This window comes from Tachysurus fulvidraco, chromosome 6 (assembly GCF_022655615.1).
Source record: "Tachysurus fulvidraco isolate hzauxx_2018 chromosome 6, HZAU_PFXX_2.0, whole genome shotgun sequence".
Classification (NCBI taxonomy): Eukaryota; Metazoa; Chordata; class Actinopteri; order Siluriformes; family Bagridae; genus Tachysurus; species Tachysurus fulvidraco.
Window position 1 is genome coordinate 18,278,824 of NC_062523.1, and position 16,556 is coordinate 18,295,379.

Below are 16,556 nucleotides of genomic sequence, written 5' to 3' on the forward strand. Positions count from 1 at the left end.
TATTAAACCTCAAGGTCATACGGATGTCTGTACACAGTGTTTTCTGTCTGATCTCACTCACGCTTTTTTTTTCATGACGTTATTTCTTTATTATATATTTATTACATAGAAAATAGACCCTAGGACAGGTTACTACTTCTAGTTACATCTGGTGTGTGTCAAGTAACTATATTAGTTAAACCAATGTTATACTTTTTCCCCCTACACCTACTTATTAGAGGTCATTCAAATCATTTCATGGCTTGGGAATATAAAGCATATTTGAAGAGCATGTAGTGATGATATGAGAACGTTGCCCTTGCTGACCTTCACTCTTTTCAGACTCATTAAATGTGCTGATGACTTGAGGGAGATTGTGTGTGTGTGTTTCATATATGTGGGTGGGTCCAGAGTCTCTAATAGTCTCAGTGTGCCTATAATTTATGAGATAAGATCCAGGGAGGGACTGTACACCACAGGTTGCACTTCATCAAATCATTTTAGGAATCAAGCCACTGGAGACTCAACGGTATGTCTTTTTTCTGTAGTTTTCTGTATGATTTTTTTTTTTAATCAAGGCAATATAAAAATCTTCAGATTTGGTGATTTTCCTGACATTAATGAAACACAATGTTGACTTCTTTTCTTTTTTCTGCCTAGCAAAAGAAAATATGCTAGCACAAAATCGTTCAGATGTGCAGTCTATCCTGCTCTCCTTGCTTCAGCACTATCTTAATGAAACCTGGGACTTCCCAGCAAAGCCTCTCCCTCCTGCTGCTCACCAGACAGCCGAGCCTTTCAGCACAGTGCCAGTTAAAGTTCAGAGCCAAGGATTCATCTACATTTTACTGATGGTTGGGCTCTTCAGCTTTTTTACCTTCGGCATCATGTTCAGCTACATCCGCTCGAAAAAGCTGGAGAACTCGCAGGATCCATACCACCAGTATATAGCCAGAGACTGGGTGAAGGTTCTGGCTCCGTCAGCAACCATAAGACAGGCTCTCAAAAAGGAGTCTGTGGTTATTGTAAACCCTGCAGCCCTGGAGAACCTGCCAGGATGAAGAGGCAAGAAACTAGGACGGCAAGTGATTTGGGGTAACTGATGATGACTGCTGAGTTCAAACATATTGCTTTTAGACTGATAACTAAGACTGATAACTTAAATTTGTCAAAAGATTAGATTATAGCTTTCTAAAAATTCCCAATAATCACATCCTGACCTTTTGTATCTGAAATAGAATACTTACCTTAAAAGGACAGAAGACTATGTATAACTTTAAATATGCTTTTTATTTACATGATGCTGATGTGTCACAATGAGTGTCATCATGAGAACTGAGCTGATTATATTTTCTTTTAAAACAGTCAAATAAAATGTAAATCATTCTAAAGACTTGTGTAATCTCCTCAACTTGATGCTGTTTACAGCAGTATTTTGAAATACAGCATTATTCAGACATCCTTTCATTTGAGCAGACTCTGCATCCATGTAATAAGACCTTGCTTACTGTTCTGCTGAGAGGTTGCTGCATTCTCGCTCTCTTCTATACGCTTCCTCTCTTTCTCTAGCTCCTTCTCCTTTCTATGCTGTTGATCAGTTTTCAGTGCTTTATCCAACTCTCTTTTCATATTAAAATGAACCATCTGCAAACTCATCAGAGGTACGATCAAGTTGAAATCGTCTACTTTCTTGTTGAGTTTAGCCAGTTCGTCAGAGAAAGAGGCACAGTGTTCTTTCCACTGGATCTGTTCAGTGTGTTTCATTGGGTCTCCAAGTCTGGCCCGGACATTCTGTAGTCTCTTGCGCATCTTCTCAATTGTCTCTCTAATCTCCTTCTGTGCCACGATCCATTCAGGTTGGTAGCCATTATCAATGAGGATGCGGTTGAGGTTGTGGGTCATGGGGTCTGCATAGGGGTTGTGCTCGAATTTGTTGAGTGGTTTGCCGGCGCCGCCGAGGTTGCGGAAATCACCGCGTGCCATAGACTCCTGGATGAGATCCTCAACCAGCCTCTCCATAGCCTGTGTTATCTGGATCTTCTTGCTTCGCAGACGCATATCCCTCTGAACCATGGCTCCTTCTTCTGCTGCTGCTTTCTCCATGGCTTTGTAGCGGTACTCCAACACCTGATCTGTAGCTCTGTCCATCCGGAACTGCCGATATTGTCGTTCACGCTGGCTGGGTGTTCCAGAGCCCATGCCTTCATAGCTGAGGTATTGTCTGTGTTGTGGTGTATGACCTTTAACCTTTTCCTCCTCTTCCTCTTCTTGAGTGTTCTGAGATGTAGATTTTTGCCGTGATAAGTGAGCTAGTACAACTCTGTAAGCCTCTTCTATGTGGGAGAATAAAGAAGCATCAGCGGTAGGGGCTCCAGAGTCAGGGTGATACAGTTTGGCCATGCACAAGTAGGCTTCTTTGACTGCGGCATGGCTGCTGACCTCATCCTCAGGCAGCTGCAGGAGGCGCAGGCTTTCTCTTAAGCTACGGACAGATCGAGGTCTGGAGCTAAGCAGGCGAAGACTGACACCACTGTAGACAAACAGGAGTCTGTTTCCAGTGTACAGTCGCAGTAATGCAGAGTAGCTCATTGTGCTGAAAAGGAGAACACATGCAAACATCAGAAAATGGCCTTAACAAACAACAAATGTAATCTCTAAGCATTTCCAGTAAAATGTTGAGTGCACAGAACAACACCCTTAAGTATGAAGAAGACAAAGTCTCTAATATGATATTGTTTTGTTTCTTCCTCTGTAGAAACCCTAAAATTTTCTATAACCCAATAACAGTGATTCCCTATCAGAGAGGGAGAAGCTGTATGGGGTTTAAGAATAAGCAACAACCCCAATAACTATATAAAAACCTGTAGTCCTTGAAGAATCATATATATTACACCAAGCACACAGACATACATAGATCGTAGACAATTTTATAGACGGTACAGCGGGCTAGTTTCACAAGCTGATAGTTTTATCATAACTTAGTTTGAATGCAAATGTTTACCACTAAATGATTGACGGTTGCGTCAAACGAAGCCGTACACCTTCTACAACTACTGTGACTAAAGGAGATTCTGTATATATCACAAAATACTGCCATGCACTTCAGACAGTTCTGTTTTCTACTGTGTGTTATCATCATTACTATTGTTGTTAGATATTGGAGTCTACGGGAGCTTTATGCATTGACACCAAACCTGCCGCATATGTTTAGTAAGTAACATAACTTGTCAAGAAACAATCCTTCATTGGCAATTTGTGAAGTCTACTGTAAAGAGGAAGTGGGGCTCCATCTCACTAACAGCTTGACACCTTTAAACAGCTCTTTCTGAGAACAAATGTTGATGGTCTCAGAGCCTCAGTGCTCTCCCTCCATTTGTCCCTTATTCTTTTCTTTGTATTATGTTAAGGAGGATTTGTCTCATGTGGACTCTCATGTTTATGGACACTAAAACTCGCAGAAAATACGTTTCTATAAGGGAACACAAAGGAGAGGGATTATAAAACTACAGACATTTTATATTAGACAGTACTTTTACAAGCGGTGTAAAATCACCACTTCTTTGCGTCTCAGTCAAGAAAACCGCTTTGTTTATGGTCATGTTTATGTTTATGAATGATGGAAGGCGACGAGGATATACGTCACTTCTGTGCGACTTATTTATTTATTTGTTTGTTTATTTATTTTAAGGTGACTTTGATTTTACATTACTAATTAAAACGTACATTAAGCGTCCACGGTGAAAGCAAAATTTTATATCAGGTTATTTTTAAACTATACTCAGAAAGCGACTGATGCACGCCATCAGATTTAGTTCAGTTTGTGCGCTTGTCGTAAAAGCTAATATGGTCATAAATTTAGAGCACGATAGCATTAAAGCTAAAAAGAGGTGACGTGTCATACCTCAATTTATTCTAAAAAAACAAAAACAAAAATCCTCCCATTTCCACCGGAGAACAAGTCTAAACGGTCTTGTGCCCAGAACACAGCGGTTTGTTGTCGTGCGTGAAGGAGAAATGCTTGCTGGGATTTGTAGTGTAATAATATTCAGTTACAATGGTCAGAAATATAGTGACTGCAGTGTGATAAACAAACCACAAGATGGCGCCAAACACCACATTGAACCTGCAGTGGTTATTTGCTCAAAGTCTTTAAATCATTTTAATCACAGATATATCAGCCTCCAAGGATAGTAATCTAGGGGTTAGATTAGGAGTGCAGTTCATTATTTTATGCTATTTAAGGCATATACTAACAATGACCAATAACATTGAATTTTTAAGTATAGAGGATAGTTTTAGGCTATGTAGATCATAAATATAATGGCTCTAATATTGTTATTCATGACAACATATTAAGGTAATTAAGATTATTCAAACATCATAGTGCTGACTGCAGAAATATCAATACAATAGTTGTGCTAGGATTAATAGTAGGCCATCTGACAGGTTAGTGCTATGAGCTTCCTTCCACAGGCATTTTTATGGATAAATCCTAGGGTTTTACAGGGATCTGATAGATTTCCTGTCTAATCAGAGCCCTTGGATTTAACCCTCACCTTCCCTGCTTTATAGTTCTGTCAAACAGTTGTATTCAGAATAGAAAACTGTTGAAGAGCGTTTGGATTCAGTAAATGTGTTATAATGACAATGCAGTATTAAGAACAGAGCTACTGTTTAAATGTTTATGTGAATGTGAACCCTTGTAGAATGCAACTAAAAATCTGTATCAAAACTGAAAGAATTACAATTAATGCTTTAAAGTCAGGATGCACACACTTTTGACTTTGTACACAAGTCAAGCAGACACTGTATTGTACATCTCACGCACACGTTTTTGTGAAATGGTCTTAGTAGAAAGAAATGTAGGGCTGAAGCATATTCAGGTCATTAGTAGCTCAGTGGGTCCTAAATAATGCTTTACTTTAAAAGAATTTCTCAGATAATACTGATACCTTTAGAATTTTCTTACATATAAAAGTCATCTTCTCTCTTTATTTATTTGATTCAATTCAATTCAAGTTTATTTGTATAGCGCTTTAAACAATTGACATTGTCTCAAAGCAGCTTTACAGAACATAAACATAGAACAAAAGGTTAATATAAAGAATAATATAATGATTAATAAAATACATAAATTCAAGATTAATATAAGATATATTAAATCATGTATTTATCCCCAATGAGCAAGTCTGCGGTGACTCAGGTGACTGTGGTGAGGAAAAACTCCCTTAGATGGTAAAGGAAGAAACCTTGAGTGGAACCAGACTCAAAGGGGAAACTCATCCTCATATGGGTGACACTATTCAAAATGAGAAGAAGGGATTTTGTTGCAGATTTGTAGCAGAAATTTACCTCTAACACATGTAGATTATTTGTCTGTGCTATTTATCAGTCTAATGTAGCCTGTGTGAGTGGATCAGTGTTTATTTGGCTGCCCAGAGGACCATGGGACCATTTTACCATCTGACCAAGATCAATGCAGAGATCAATCTGTTATAGTGCTTTTCCATCAGTTCCATCCATGTTACATAGCTTAGACTGCACACGAAAAATTGTGCACACAGAGACCCAGATCTCTCAGAAGCTCAGAAGCACAAAGACGATATAAAAGCATAGAAGAAGCCACGGCATAATAGGATTGTGGAATGACGAACTTTACTGAGGAGGATCTGGAGCATTATTTACAGAATCAGGTCATATAAATAATAAGTGGATTTGCAGTGATTTATAGAATTAAATTGTGTACTATATAGGATTGTAATTTGCTTTTGTTATAAATTGTTGCACATGTCTAAATAGGCATAATTGATTATTATTTGTTTTAATTGATTATAATTGTTTATATATATATATATATATATATATATATATATATATATATATATATATATATATATATATATATAAACAATTTGCTACAATTTATGAACTTGCATTTGATTTTGAGATTAGGAAGTTATGATCGAATCTATTTGTGACAAAGTGTTGATATTAATGCATTCTCTACAGGTGGATCTCAGACACCGGCAGGTCTCTAAATCTGTGGAGGAGGTGCAAAAAATAATCAAAGACCTAACTGCTGAGATCAGCTCAAAGGATATGCGCTTCCATTCCATTGCTCACACAGGACTTCACAATAACAGCTTCAAAGTAATTGTTGTTTTATCCGTGTAATGCAATTTGCTATAATTAATTATGAATTAATTCTAATGAAAGTCAGTACGGTACCTTGTTTGTGTTGTCTCCAGGATCAGCCTGCTCTAGCATCAAAATGGGCTGCACTACTTCAGGGAAGGGGACCTTTCAATCCTGCCATTCAGGTAAAAGTACTGAAGTACATGCTAGTAATCACTATCTATCCTTTACAGAGAAATTCAAACTTTATATATGAGTTATGTGATTACAAAATTTACATGTGCTTCAAAGACCATTTATGAAGTAAATTGAGATGAAGTGAAAATCTCAAAATTAAGTAAAATCACATACAAGGTTCTCCGTTCTACTTGTTTGTATCCGCAGGTGCTGACTCCCACTCTGTTCCTCATTTCTGTGCCAGTAAGAGGTCTTACAGGTTATAAGGAAAGACGGGCACGTAAGTGGCGATATTACACACTGAGTGGTTCACAGCTTCTTTCACCGGTTCGAGAACCAGAGAAGCTGCACCAGTGGCTGGAACTAGAAAGCTTCACTAGCCCTATTCAGGATTGGCATGATGACAGTGTGGAGATCGAAGGTGATCTTGTTCCCTCCAAAGTAGTGAGTGCCTTTAAGGAGCAGCTAGAGGCAGCTATTAAGACCTGTGGGCTGTCAGGTGAGCTTATTTTTTTAATGATTTATCTCATGAAATTATACATTCTGGAAGCAAAATAAAAAACAGATCTTCAAAATCCAGCTAGGAACTATGAGGTTTGTCTATTGTTGTGCACTAGAAACATGAAAATGAAGAAGAGGAAAAGTAAAAAAAAAAAATAATAAGGCAAAGTTTAAATGATAAATTCATAACATCAAGAGTGGCTTTGTTTTTATTTGCAGCATATATAGTAGCTGATATATAATAGCGGTTTCTGGATGCTCAGTTAGTCTGTGCTGCTAATTCTGGACTATCAAGAATAAAATCTATAGTAAAGATCAAATCTATAGTAGAGAGACCATTCAAGGTCTGTGCTTTCATGATTAGCATCGCCTACGCTGGCCTCAAGCGCACACACAACAGAGAGAGAGGTTGGGGGACAAACATTCAGTACTCACACACATTTGGATGCTCATTATTTTGTTACACCAATCTACTATCATCTCTCCACAACACACCATGACTTCATACAATAATACTGTGGTTTTATGTTGGGTCCTCCTGTCCTCTGGCTATGATAGAGAAATTGAGCATACAGGAGTCACTGGGCCCAGTGGTACGGGTGGCAGTGGAGACATCAGAAGTACAGATAGAAGTGGAGCTAGTGCCCACAGTGGAGGTAATGAACTGCTGGCCCAGGAGAGCTCGCTGGCCTCGTTTACTACAGCGTTGGCCTTCCACAGAGTGCACTCGCTGTATTAAGGTGAGAAAGTGTATGTTATACATTCAGAAAAAAATATCCACTATGTATGTCCATGGTTTCTGTTTCTGTGATTCAGGTCCTTTATTAATTACATATACAAATGACATATATATACTGTATATAATTATATAACAATATATATAATGAATATTAGTATTAATACTAGTAAGTGAAGACCACTATTATTACTTGAAATACTCTGCATGGGCAGAAGTACTGTATGTAACCATCTCACACCAAAATGTGTTTTTTCTTCAAACTGTTGCCTCAAAGTTGGAAGCACACAATTGTTTAGGATGTCTTAAAATGCTGTAGCATTAGACATTTCCCTTCACTGGAACTAAGGGGACCAAAATATAAAAATACAGGTGATCTGCACAGCGCCATGACCTCAACCCTGCTGAACACCTTTGGAATGAACTGGACTCCTGACTGAGCCTCAGACTCCCTTGCCAAATATCTGTGCCTAATCCCACTAATGCTTTTGTGGATGAATGAGTAAATTCCCACTGCTACACTCCAGTATCCAGACAAAAGAAATCCTTCACAGAAGTGTAAAGGTTATTATATCAGCAAAGGGGGACTAAACCTTGGATAGCACACATGGGTGTCACTGTGGTATATCTACAAACAGTATAATCAAACAATATTAGCATCAGAGCATTACTGTATATCTATTCAATACATGGTAGGGGTGGGGGTGGGGGGTAGGGAGAGAGATTCTCTCTGGGGTTCAGGTCTTGTGAGTTTGCTGGCCAGTCAAGCACACCCACACCATGGTCATTTAATCAACTTTTGGTGCTTTTGGCTATGTGAACAGGTGCCAAATCCTGCTGGAAAATGAAATCAGCATCTTTTAAAAGCTGGTCAGCAAAAAGAAGCATGAAGTGCTCTAAAATTTCTTGGTACACGGGTGCAGTGACTTCGGTTTTCAAAACACAGTGGACCAACACCAGCAGATGATATTGCATCCCAAATCATCACAGACTGTGGAAACTTAACACTGGACTTCAAGCAACATTGGCTATGAGCTTCTCTGACCTTCCTGCAGACTCTACTGTAGGACCATGAAATACAAAACTTGCTCTTATCTGTAAAGAGGACTTTGGACCACTGGCTAACAGTCCAGTTCTTCTTATTCTTAGCCAAGCTAAGATGCCTCTGACATTGTCTGTGGATCAGGAGCGGCTAAACAAGAGCAATACAGCAACTGTAGCCAAATTCCCTGACACGTCTGTGTGTGGTAGTTCTTGATGACTTCACCCGAGCCTCAGTCCGTTCCATGTAAAGTCATGCAAATTCTAGAATCGATTTTGCTTGACAAGCCTCTCAAAGCAGTGGTTCTCTCGGTACTGAATGTATATAATACACGAATTTCCCAATTGAGTGGAATACTTTTCCACGACATTCTAATTTATTGAGATTCACCTGTAATCATACAGCATTTTTTTATACTGGATAACTGTAACTGTAACTGGATAAGTCTCGAAATATGTTTCCAAATTAATGATAGGTAAGATTTTTAAATAAGTTTTACATTTTTTAAAGAAGTAAAATCGCATAACCAAAAACAGACCTGTCCAGAAAAGATGTTTGGTTATCAGTGCATCTTAGCAAACAACTAAAATATTCTGGGGGTTCTTCAAGAAATAAGACAACTCATTATGGAGATCCACCTCTGCTCTACTTCAATCCCTATTAGTGTTTCAGAACTACTGATTTATTTATTTATTTATTTATTTATTTATTTATTTATTTATTTATTTATTTATTTATTCATTCATTCATTCATTCATTCATTCATTTGCTTGCCTTTACTACTGGGAATGCCACATAGCAGAACATGGCTTTGCATTTGGGGGAATTCTTCATGTTCTCACAATCTTTATATCTTTTCTGTTTCACCTATATCACTGTCACTGATAGGAACTGGGTTGTCTTTTGTGTCCAGGCATTTGACAGGATGATATATGACTTATCCTTGATGATATACTATAGTACATATTCTGAGAACTCATGCTACATCTTACTTGACAGTTCCAACATTGAATTACTACTTTGTTTTCTCTTTTCAGGCTCACAGGAATGCATGAACACAATGTGATTTTACTAACAGCTATTTTCCTAGCTTTTTCTAATGTTCTATTATATACTGTATGTTAGCTTTAAGTTTACAAAATCATGCTGTCCATGATGAGAGCTCAATTAAACAGGCAGAAAGTGAAACATAATTAAATATTATCATTTAAAATGTAAAAGTGGCATGGTTATTCACATTTAAGCACATTTTCTTTGCATTCTTTGCAGTCTTTTGGTTTCAACCTCATGGCTACTTCTAATTACCACTGGCTGCTGTCGTTCTCACGGGCAGAGCAGGTGCTGCTGGCTGGCATAGATGAGGACGGTGGCTGTCGGAGGAAGTGTTACAGGGTTGTGCGTCAGCTGAAGGAGGACGTTTGGTGTCCAGGGAGCAAACCTGTCATCACTACCCACCATTTACAAGTATTATCTGTATTATTTCTCCCTTCAGCTCAGCCGTGTGCAACCTACAGTACCTTCTTAATCGGCATTCGAGCTTCGTACTGAAAAAGTATTGCAATCATGAAACTCATGCTCAGACAGTACCAATGTGATCTCCACTAGAGGCTCCTCTAGCTCTTATTAACACTGTTATAATAATTTAATAAGAAATTTCTGTCTGTTTGAGTCTAAATTGTACATTTTACATTTATATATATAGCTAAAATATATAAGTGGGAAATGTACAAAGAACCACATATATATATATATATATATATATATATATATATATATATATATATATATATATATATATATATATATATATATATATATATAGTTTTCAGCTTGTCACATCAATTTAGCATTTTTTGTAGTTCTAAACGTGTGTGTGTTCCCTGATTTTTTCTGTTTCTGCTTTAGACTCTGCTGTTCTGGACATGTGAGAAGTATCCGAGCACCAGGGATTGGTGCAACTTACGAGAGTGTGTGCTGCGACTGGTGCAGAAGCTGCATAAATGTGTGTCGCAACGTTACCTCAGACACTACTTTGTGTGTGCCTACAACCTCCTGAAGTACACCAACACAAACGAACTAGATGATATGTCCAAGAAGATCTCCGAGTTCCTCAACAATCCAAGCACCTATATTAATTAGGAGTTGTTTTTCATTAATCTTGCATTCTTTTGTTTGTGTCATGTATAATGAATATCTTGGCACATAATAGAAATACATAGAAATGAAGTGATGACTATTGTAATGATGAAACATATAATCGTAGAGTTAGAGAGAGATTTTAGCACAACTAAATTATGTAGATATTAGATGTTCAATTACACTGTTGAACTGTTCTAACTGTTATGTTAAACTAAATAAAAAAGACTAATTTCATGTTACTGTTGAATACAATGTATGTGTTTTTGTCAAAGTTACTGGACAATTCTAAAAACAAGAGAGAAACTCAGCACAATGATGCAGTAAATATTTGAGCAGTGCACATGTTAAATGATATTTAATGAATTTTAAATATGTTTTTTCTTTCATGGCATTTCTACTTTCCATTCACTAGTAAGGGAAAAAGATATGTGATGTTATATAATAAGACCTAATATAAATTTCTTTCATAACTCAAAGAGTTCCTATGTAATGTCCTAATAATGTCTCTGTTGAACAATTATTCCTAACATGCTCATAATCAAACCAAGTGGTTTTGATTCTTAACTTTTTTTTGCATTTGGCAGATGCCTTTATTTAAAGTAATTGACTTTTTTCTTGTTTTTACTACTGAGCAGTGCCAGGTTAGGGGTCTTGCTCAAGGGCACAGCAGTGGCAGTTTGGTACTTTTGGGATTTGAGCACACAACCTTCAGAGCAGTGGTCCACTGTCTTTACCACTGAGGTACTAATGAATAAAATATCATTCCTGTATATATCTTGTATGTGTTGGAATGAAATGTGGTTTCTTCATGACCATGGTGCAACACATAATGACAAGCTATATAAAGAGCAAATACACAGGACATTGAGTGCCAGAATACAGAACAGGACAAAAAATAGACAGGACATGGGCTGTAAACTGTAAACTATTAGCTAGTGTAGCTGCAGTATGTATATACATAACTCCAGTAAGTATAATGTTCCATAAGGTGTCTGATGCAGCTTTGTACAGTGTGTGTGTGCAGTGGCATTGAGCCATACTGTGTTATGTGTTTGACTGGGCAGGGTGAGCTTTGGGAGACAGCAGGGTGTTGCGTAATCTGCCTGCCTCAGGAAGGAAACTGTTGTGGAGTCTGTTGGTGTTGATGCGAATGCTCCTGTACTTTCAGACAGATGGAAGGAGGGTAAAAAGTATAGGGGATGTTGTAGCTTAGTGGCTAAGGTGTTAGACTACTGATCAGAAGGTTGTGAGTTTCAATCCCATTTCCTACTGCTGGGCATCTGAGCAAGGCTTTTAACCCTCAGTTGTGTAAATTGATGAAATAGAAGTTGCTCTGGATAAGGGTGTCACAATCCAGAAGATTGTATGGGTGTGGGGAATTTAACTCTTTTTCAGCCTCTGCAGGATATGGAGACTGACAGCCAAGGAAAAGTAGACAGTAGTAGAAGACACAAAAATAAGACGCTTTTTACTTTCCCCACAGTTCAATTGATGTTCAGTGGTGAGTTGTTCAGGCATCCTGAAGACCACAGACATCTCTTTAGTCTTATCAACATTGAGACATCACGATGTCACTACACCATTTTGTGGGCTGATTCATCACCTCCCTGTATGCTGACTCATCTGTGTTGCAGATGAGGGCCACAGCTGTAGTGTCATCAGCAAACATGATGATGTGTTTTGAACTGTATTTTTCAGCACAGTCAGCAGTCAGCAAGGTCTAACAGTGGACTAAGGGCACAGCCCTGGTGAGCACAGGTGGCTTTTGTTGGATGATCATGTTGAATGATGACCAGAGGTTTATGAACATCCTTAGTTAATTGTCTTTTTTTGTCCAGGTGAGAAAGGTGGATGGTAGCAAATACAGTGTCCTCTGTTAAGAAGTCGTATAGGTGTACTGAAATGGGTCCATCCAGTGTGGTGGCAAGACTGTGTTTTATGATTAGCCATGGACAGTTGCTTGGATGTGCTGTTCAACTTGCAGATGCCATAATAGACATTGTAAAAATTTCATGAGTTAAGCAGTCATCACTGCACCTGGCCAGGTATGCTGTTAGAGCCAGCAGCTTTCCATGGGTTCATTTTGGACAGACAGACAAAGTACTTGGGTGGGTGGAGTTGAGGTGGTTTTCCATGTTGGCATGTTGTTCTGGGCTTTGTACCATGTGTAGAGACTTTTCAATGCATCACAGTTAAGTGGCGTAGCTTTGCATGTAGACTGTGATGGCCTGAATGCCTTACCATATATGGTGTATGTCCTTAGTGTTTCTATTTATAACTGTCATCTCCTATCTTCCTCACCATCATCTTCTTTCCATCACGTGTCCCTGTCTTATCTCACCCACTAACTGTTGATATATATGTTCCCATGGTCATAATGTACACCACAGCACTTTTTTGACCCCTTGTCCTTCTATTTGGGCAAATGATTTAAATGGTGAAGTAACCCTCTGAATAGTTGATTCAGAAAAATATACAGCTCACTGAGATCAGAAATTCTTTTTCTAATTGAAATCTCTTCTTTTTGACCTACTTTGACCTAATATATTCACAAACCAGGTACGATAGTAATCTTAACTTTCCTCATATTCTCTGAACATGTTCCAGTCTGTGGCATGATTGTCTGTATGCTGGGATTTGCATAACACAGATGTGGCTTCAGAGGCTGAGATGGGGCAGGTTCTAGCTAGGTAAGCACTGTGAATGTTAGTGTAAACAAGGTCTACAGTCTTTGTTCCACAAGTCATGAAATCAACATGCTGGTGGAATTTTGATAACACTGATTTCCAGTTTGTGTAACAAAAAATCTCTCTGGGTATGCTGTCTTTAGGCCACTGGTATCCATGTAAAAATCACGTAGCATTTTCTTTGGCTTAGTGCCAGATGGAATGTACACCACAACAATGAGCATGGTGGGAACATGGTCCTAATGGTAATAGTAGCATGGTCAGCACTTTATAGTAAACTCCACCAGTAATAAACAGTAGCTCTAAAAACAGTAGCTCCAAGACTAAAAAAGTAGTAGCTCAAGACATGGCTGTGTCCAGAATACTATCACTGAGCCATGTTTCTGTAAGAACAAAGACACTGCAGTCCTGAGATTACTGTTGCTTTTGAAGAAGTCCAGTTTATTGTCAAGGGTGCAGACAATGAGAGGAATATGGATGATAAATGGCTAGAGTTGACCTTTAGCCTAGCATGGATGCCGATTTGTTTATTGCCATATATCCTGCTGTTAGTTGCATATTTCACTATAGATTAAATAAGAATTCTGAATTAACCTTGATTAACCCTAGACAATTCAGTGGATTAGATCAGAAGCAGCAACAGTGTTAGAGGTTAGGTGGGTATTAATTACACAGAAGATGAAGCAGAGATTACAGACAAACAGTTGGTTAAGCAAAGGAATGGTACTACAGGTCAAAACTGAACTAACTATAAATGTTTATGTCTTTTACATCTTTTAATATGGTTATTAAACTCATAAAAACAAAGGCAGTAAATTTATTTAAAATGTTTAGGAACTTGAACAAAAGACCAATATCACTGTTGTAGCAAAGAACGAGAATGTGCTGTTTAATAAACTGAAAGAAAGGAAGCATGTAAATTATAAAGAAGTGTCTGTCCGTTAGACAGGAAGTGAGCTGAGAGGCAGGCTAAAGTTATGGACTTAATCAAAAGTCTGTTATGGAATTTATCAACAGCCAACATAAATAAAGAACAAAAAACATTTATGGCACCAAAGCACAAAGTGGAGGTCATAAACTACCCTAAAGCATGCGGTCTCTGTACTAAGGAACAGTTGAAAAACAACTTGAAATAATTTACAGTAACTGTTAGAAATTGTGACTGTAGCTGAGAGGCAGCATTTTATAACAGTTCAGAAGGAATAATGTTAGCAGTTAGGCTAATATTAATCAAATGAGAGGGGGAGGCAGTGATTAATAGCAGATTTTAAGGAATGGGGTGGATGTGGATTATATCTGACCTAATAATACTCTTAAAGTCCTGATAACATGGACTATAAATGCAGACTTAGTAGCCAAAACCTGGAAAGAAGACCGGATGACTAGAAATGGTTTTCTTTAGAAACAATTGCAGAAATGTGCCACACAACATATGAGCTTAAAACAGTAACAACTAGGATATATGAATTCTGTGTATGGCAGCAAAATATATTTTAGGCTTTCAACTGGCACTGATAATGATACTAGAGCTACATTTAAGACAGTTCTGTATGACAGATAAAGTTTCTAAGCAAATATTGAGGCTGATTTTTTTCTCAAGCACATTAAGTCTACTAGCTCTTTTCATGACCTGGAACTTTAAGGAAAAAAGTGTAAATAGGAGCAAAGGAAGTATTTAGAACTTTAGTCTTCATGGAACACATTCTTCTAAATCAGCAAAAATATAATTATTATGTTAGCGCAAAGTCTTTGAGTGGAGAGATCAATAGATTTTACATTTTACATTTACAGCATTTGGCAGACACCCTTATCCCAAGCGACTTACATTATCTCTTTTAGAGATCAATAGATCAGTAGATTCCTGGATTTGGGGTTATTTTACTTAATTTTATGGAATTCAATAAGCATATGATCCAAATGCCAGCATCATAAACAGGAAATTAGAGCAGAGTTGTAGATGAACATGGCACGAGGACTGCACAGCTAAAGATATTATAAGTAAGTGCATTTACATTTACTCTGTAGACCTTCAGTTATTCAAATCCCCAAGAAAGAATATAAACTAACTTCTATTGTATAGAAGCTTTTTAATTTCAATGTGAGCTTTTTAAATTAAAATAGAATAGGCTTGATAACACCCAGGCACTTCACTCTCTGCTTTAGCCAACCCACCTTATATAGAACCATAACCTTCTAATCTGCTCAGCCATGCGAGCTTAAAATATTTACTGTTCTACTAAATTGAGGATATAAGGAGCTATTTTTGCTCTTTAATTAGAGGCCTGGCAGCTGTAGAGGTGTATACACAGTGGAGTAAGATAAGATGATGTTTGGCAATAAATGCAGTGAGAGGAAGTGAACCACATATGAGTGAATGAGTAGCCAGATGTTGTTGTGACAATTTTAACCTTACCATGTACACCGTACAGTGTAGTTTTTACAGTCACTATACATATTTGTTGCTGCAAAATTGGAGTTGAAATGAGAAAATTGATAAAAACCTAGTTTTTATCTAGGAATACATTTTAGTGTGATCATATTTACAGCTGTGTTGGAAGGACTTATCTACAAAATTGACTTTTTGTCATTTGATTTTTAGACTTCTAGACATTTGATGGTGTGTCTTACTGGCATTTACCTTCTTTGGTACTCATTACAGGTTAGAATAACAAAGACAGCTGCACATCACAGTATACAGTAAGTATAATCACCACTAAACTGTGCAGCTCTGTCTGCTAACATTATTTTTGAGCCCTACATGAACTGACAAAAGATAACTGGAAAAAAAAAAAAGAAAAAAGTATAAAAGCAATAGCCTAGATTCCATCTAATACTTACACCTGAAAAACAGTCCTGATAGTAGGGTCATTCGTTTCCTTAGATTGCCCTTGTGAGGGACAGGTGTTTATTCCTGCCTCATGCCCAGTGTTCCTGACAGAGGCTCTGGATCCATGACAACCCTGACCAGGATGAAGAGCTTAATGCAGATGAATGAATGACTCAATCAATCAAGGCCTTATCAATGTCATAAACTCCCCTGATTATTCCACCCATGTAAATTACATTTATAGCATTTGGCAGGCACCAAGTGCTTGTCAAGAGCAACTTACATTTTATTTCATTTTCATACAACTGACAAGGGTTAAGGGTCTTGTCAGTG

General features: G+C 37.8%; 3 protein-coding genes across 3 annotated transcripts; 2 read left to right on the forward strand and 1 right to left on the reverse strand.

Annotated features, from left to right (window-relative positions):
- The first annotated feature begins 111 nt into the window (after positions 1-111).
- LOC113654453 (potassium voltage-gated channel subfamily E member 1) lies at positions 112-1,370 on the forward strand. Its single transcript, XM_027164623.2, has 2 exons — positions 112-508; positions 640-1,370. The coding sequence occupies exon 2, from the start codon at positions 651-653 to the stop codon at positions 1,038-1,040; it is 390 nt and encodes a 129-aa protein (XP_027020424.1). The 5' UTR covers positions 112-508; positions 640-650; the 3' UTR covers positions 1,041-1,370.
- dnajc28 (DnaJ (Hsp40) homolog, subfamily C, member 28) lies at positions 1,251-4,019 on the reverse strand. Its single transcript, XM_027164619.2, has 2 exons — positions 3,881-4,019; positions 1,251-2,572 (listed from the first exon to the last, which is right to left on the reverse strand). Exon 2 carries the CDS (start codon positions 2,566-2,568, stop codon positions 1,444-1,446), a length of 1,125 nt encoding a protein of 374 aa, XP_027020420.2. The 5' UTR covers positions 2,569-2,572; positions 3,881-4,019; the 3' UTR covers positions 1,251-1,443.
- Positions 4,020-5,624: 1,605 nt separating this feature from the next.
- mab21l3 (mab-21-like 3) lies at positions 5,625-10,948 on the forward strand. The gene is made up of 7 exons (XM_027164620.2): positions 5,625-5,672; positions 5,989-6,129; positions 6,228-6,299; positions 6,499-6,790; positions 7,351-7,532; positions 9,840-10,034; positions 10,476-10,948. The coding sequence occupies exons 1-7, from the start codon at positions 5,625-5,627 to the stop codon at positions 10,707-10,709; spliced, it is 1,164 nt and encodes a 387-aa protein (XP_027020421.1). The 3' UTR covers positions 10,710-10,948.
- The last annotated feature ends 5,608 nt before the right edge of the window (positions 10,949-16,556 follow it).

Excerpts from the sequence above, each read along its gene's own strand:
- mab21l3 (XM_027164620.2), top strand. The coding sequence starts at position 5,625 with ATGACGAACTTTACTGAGGAGGATCTGGAGCATTATTTACAGAATCAG. Across the intron at positions 5,673-5,988 it reads AGCATTATTTACAGAATCAG|GTGGATCTCAGACACCGGCA; the intron begins GTCATATAAATA and ends CATTCTCTACAG. Across the intron at positions 6,791-7,350 it reads TAAGACCTGTGGGCTGTCAG|AGAAATTGAGCATACAGGAG; the intron begins GTGAGCTTATTT and ends TGGCTATGATAG.
- dnajc28 (XM_027164619.2), bottom strand. The coding sequence starts at position 2,568 with ATGAGCTACTCTGCATTACTGCGACTGTACACTGGAAACAGACTCCTG.
- LOC113654453 (XM_027164623.2), top strand. The coding sequence starts at position 651 with ATGCTAGCACAAAATCGTTCAGATGTGCAGTCTATCCTGCTCTCCTTG.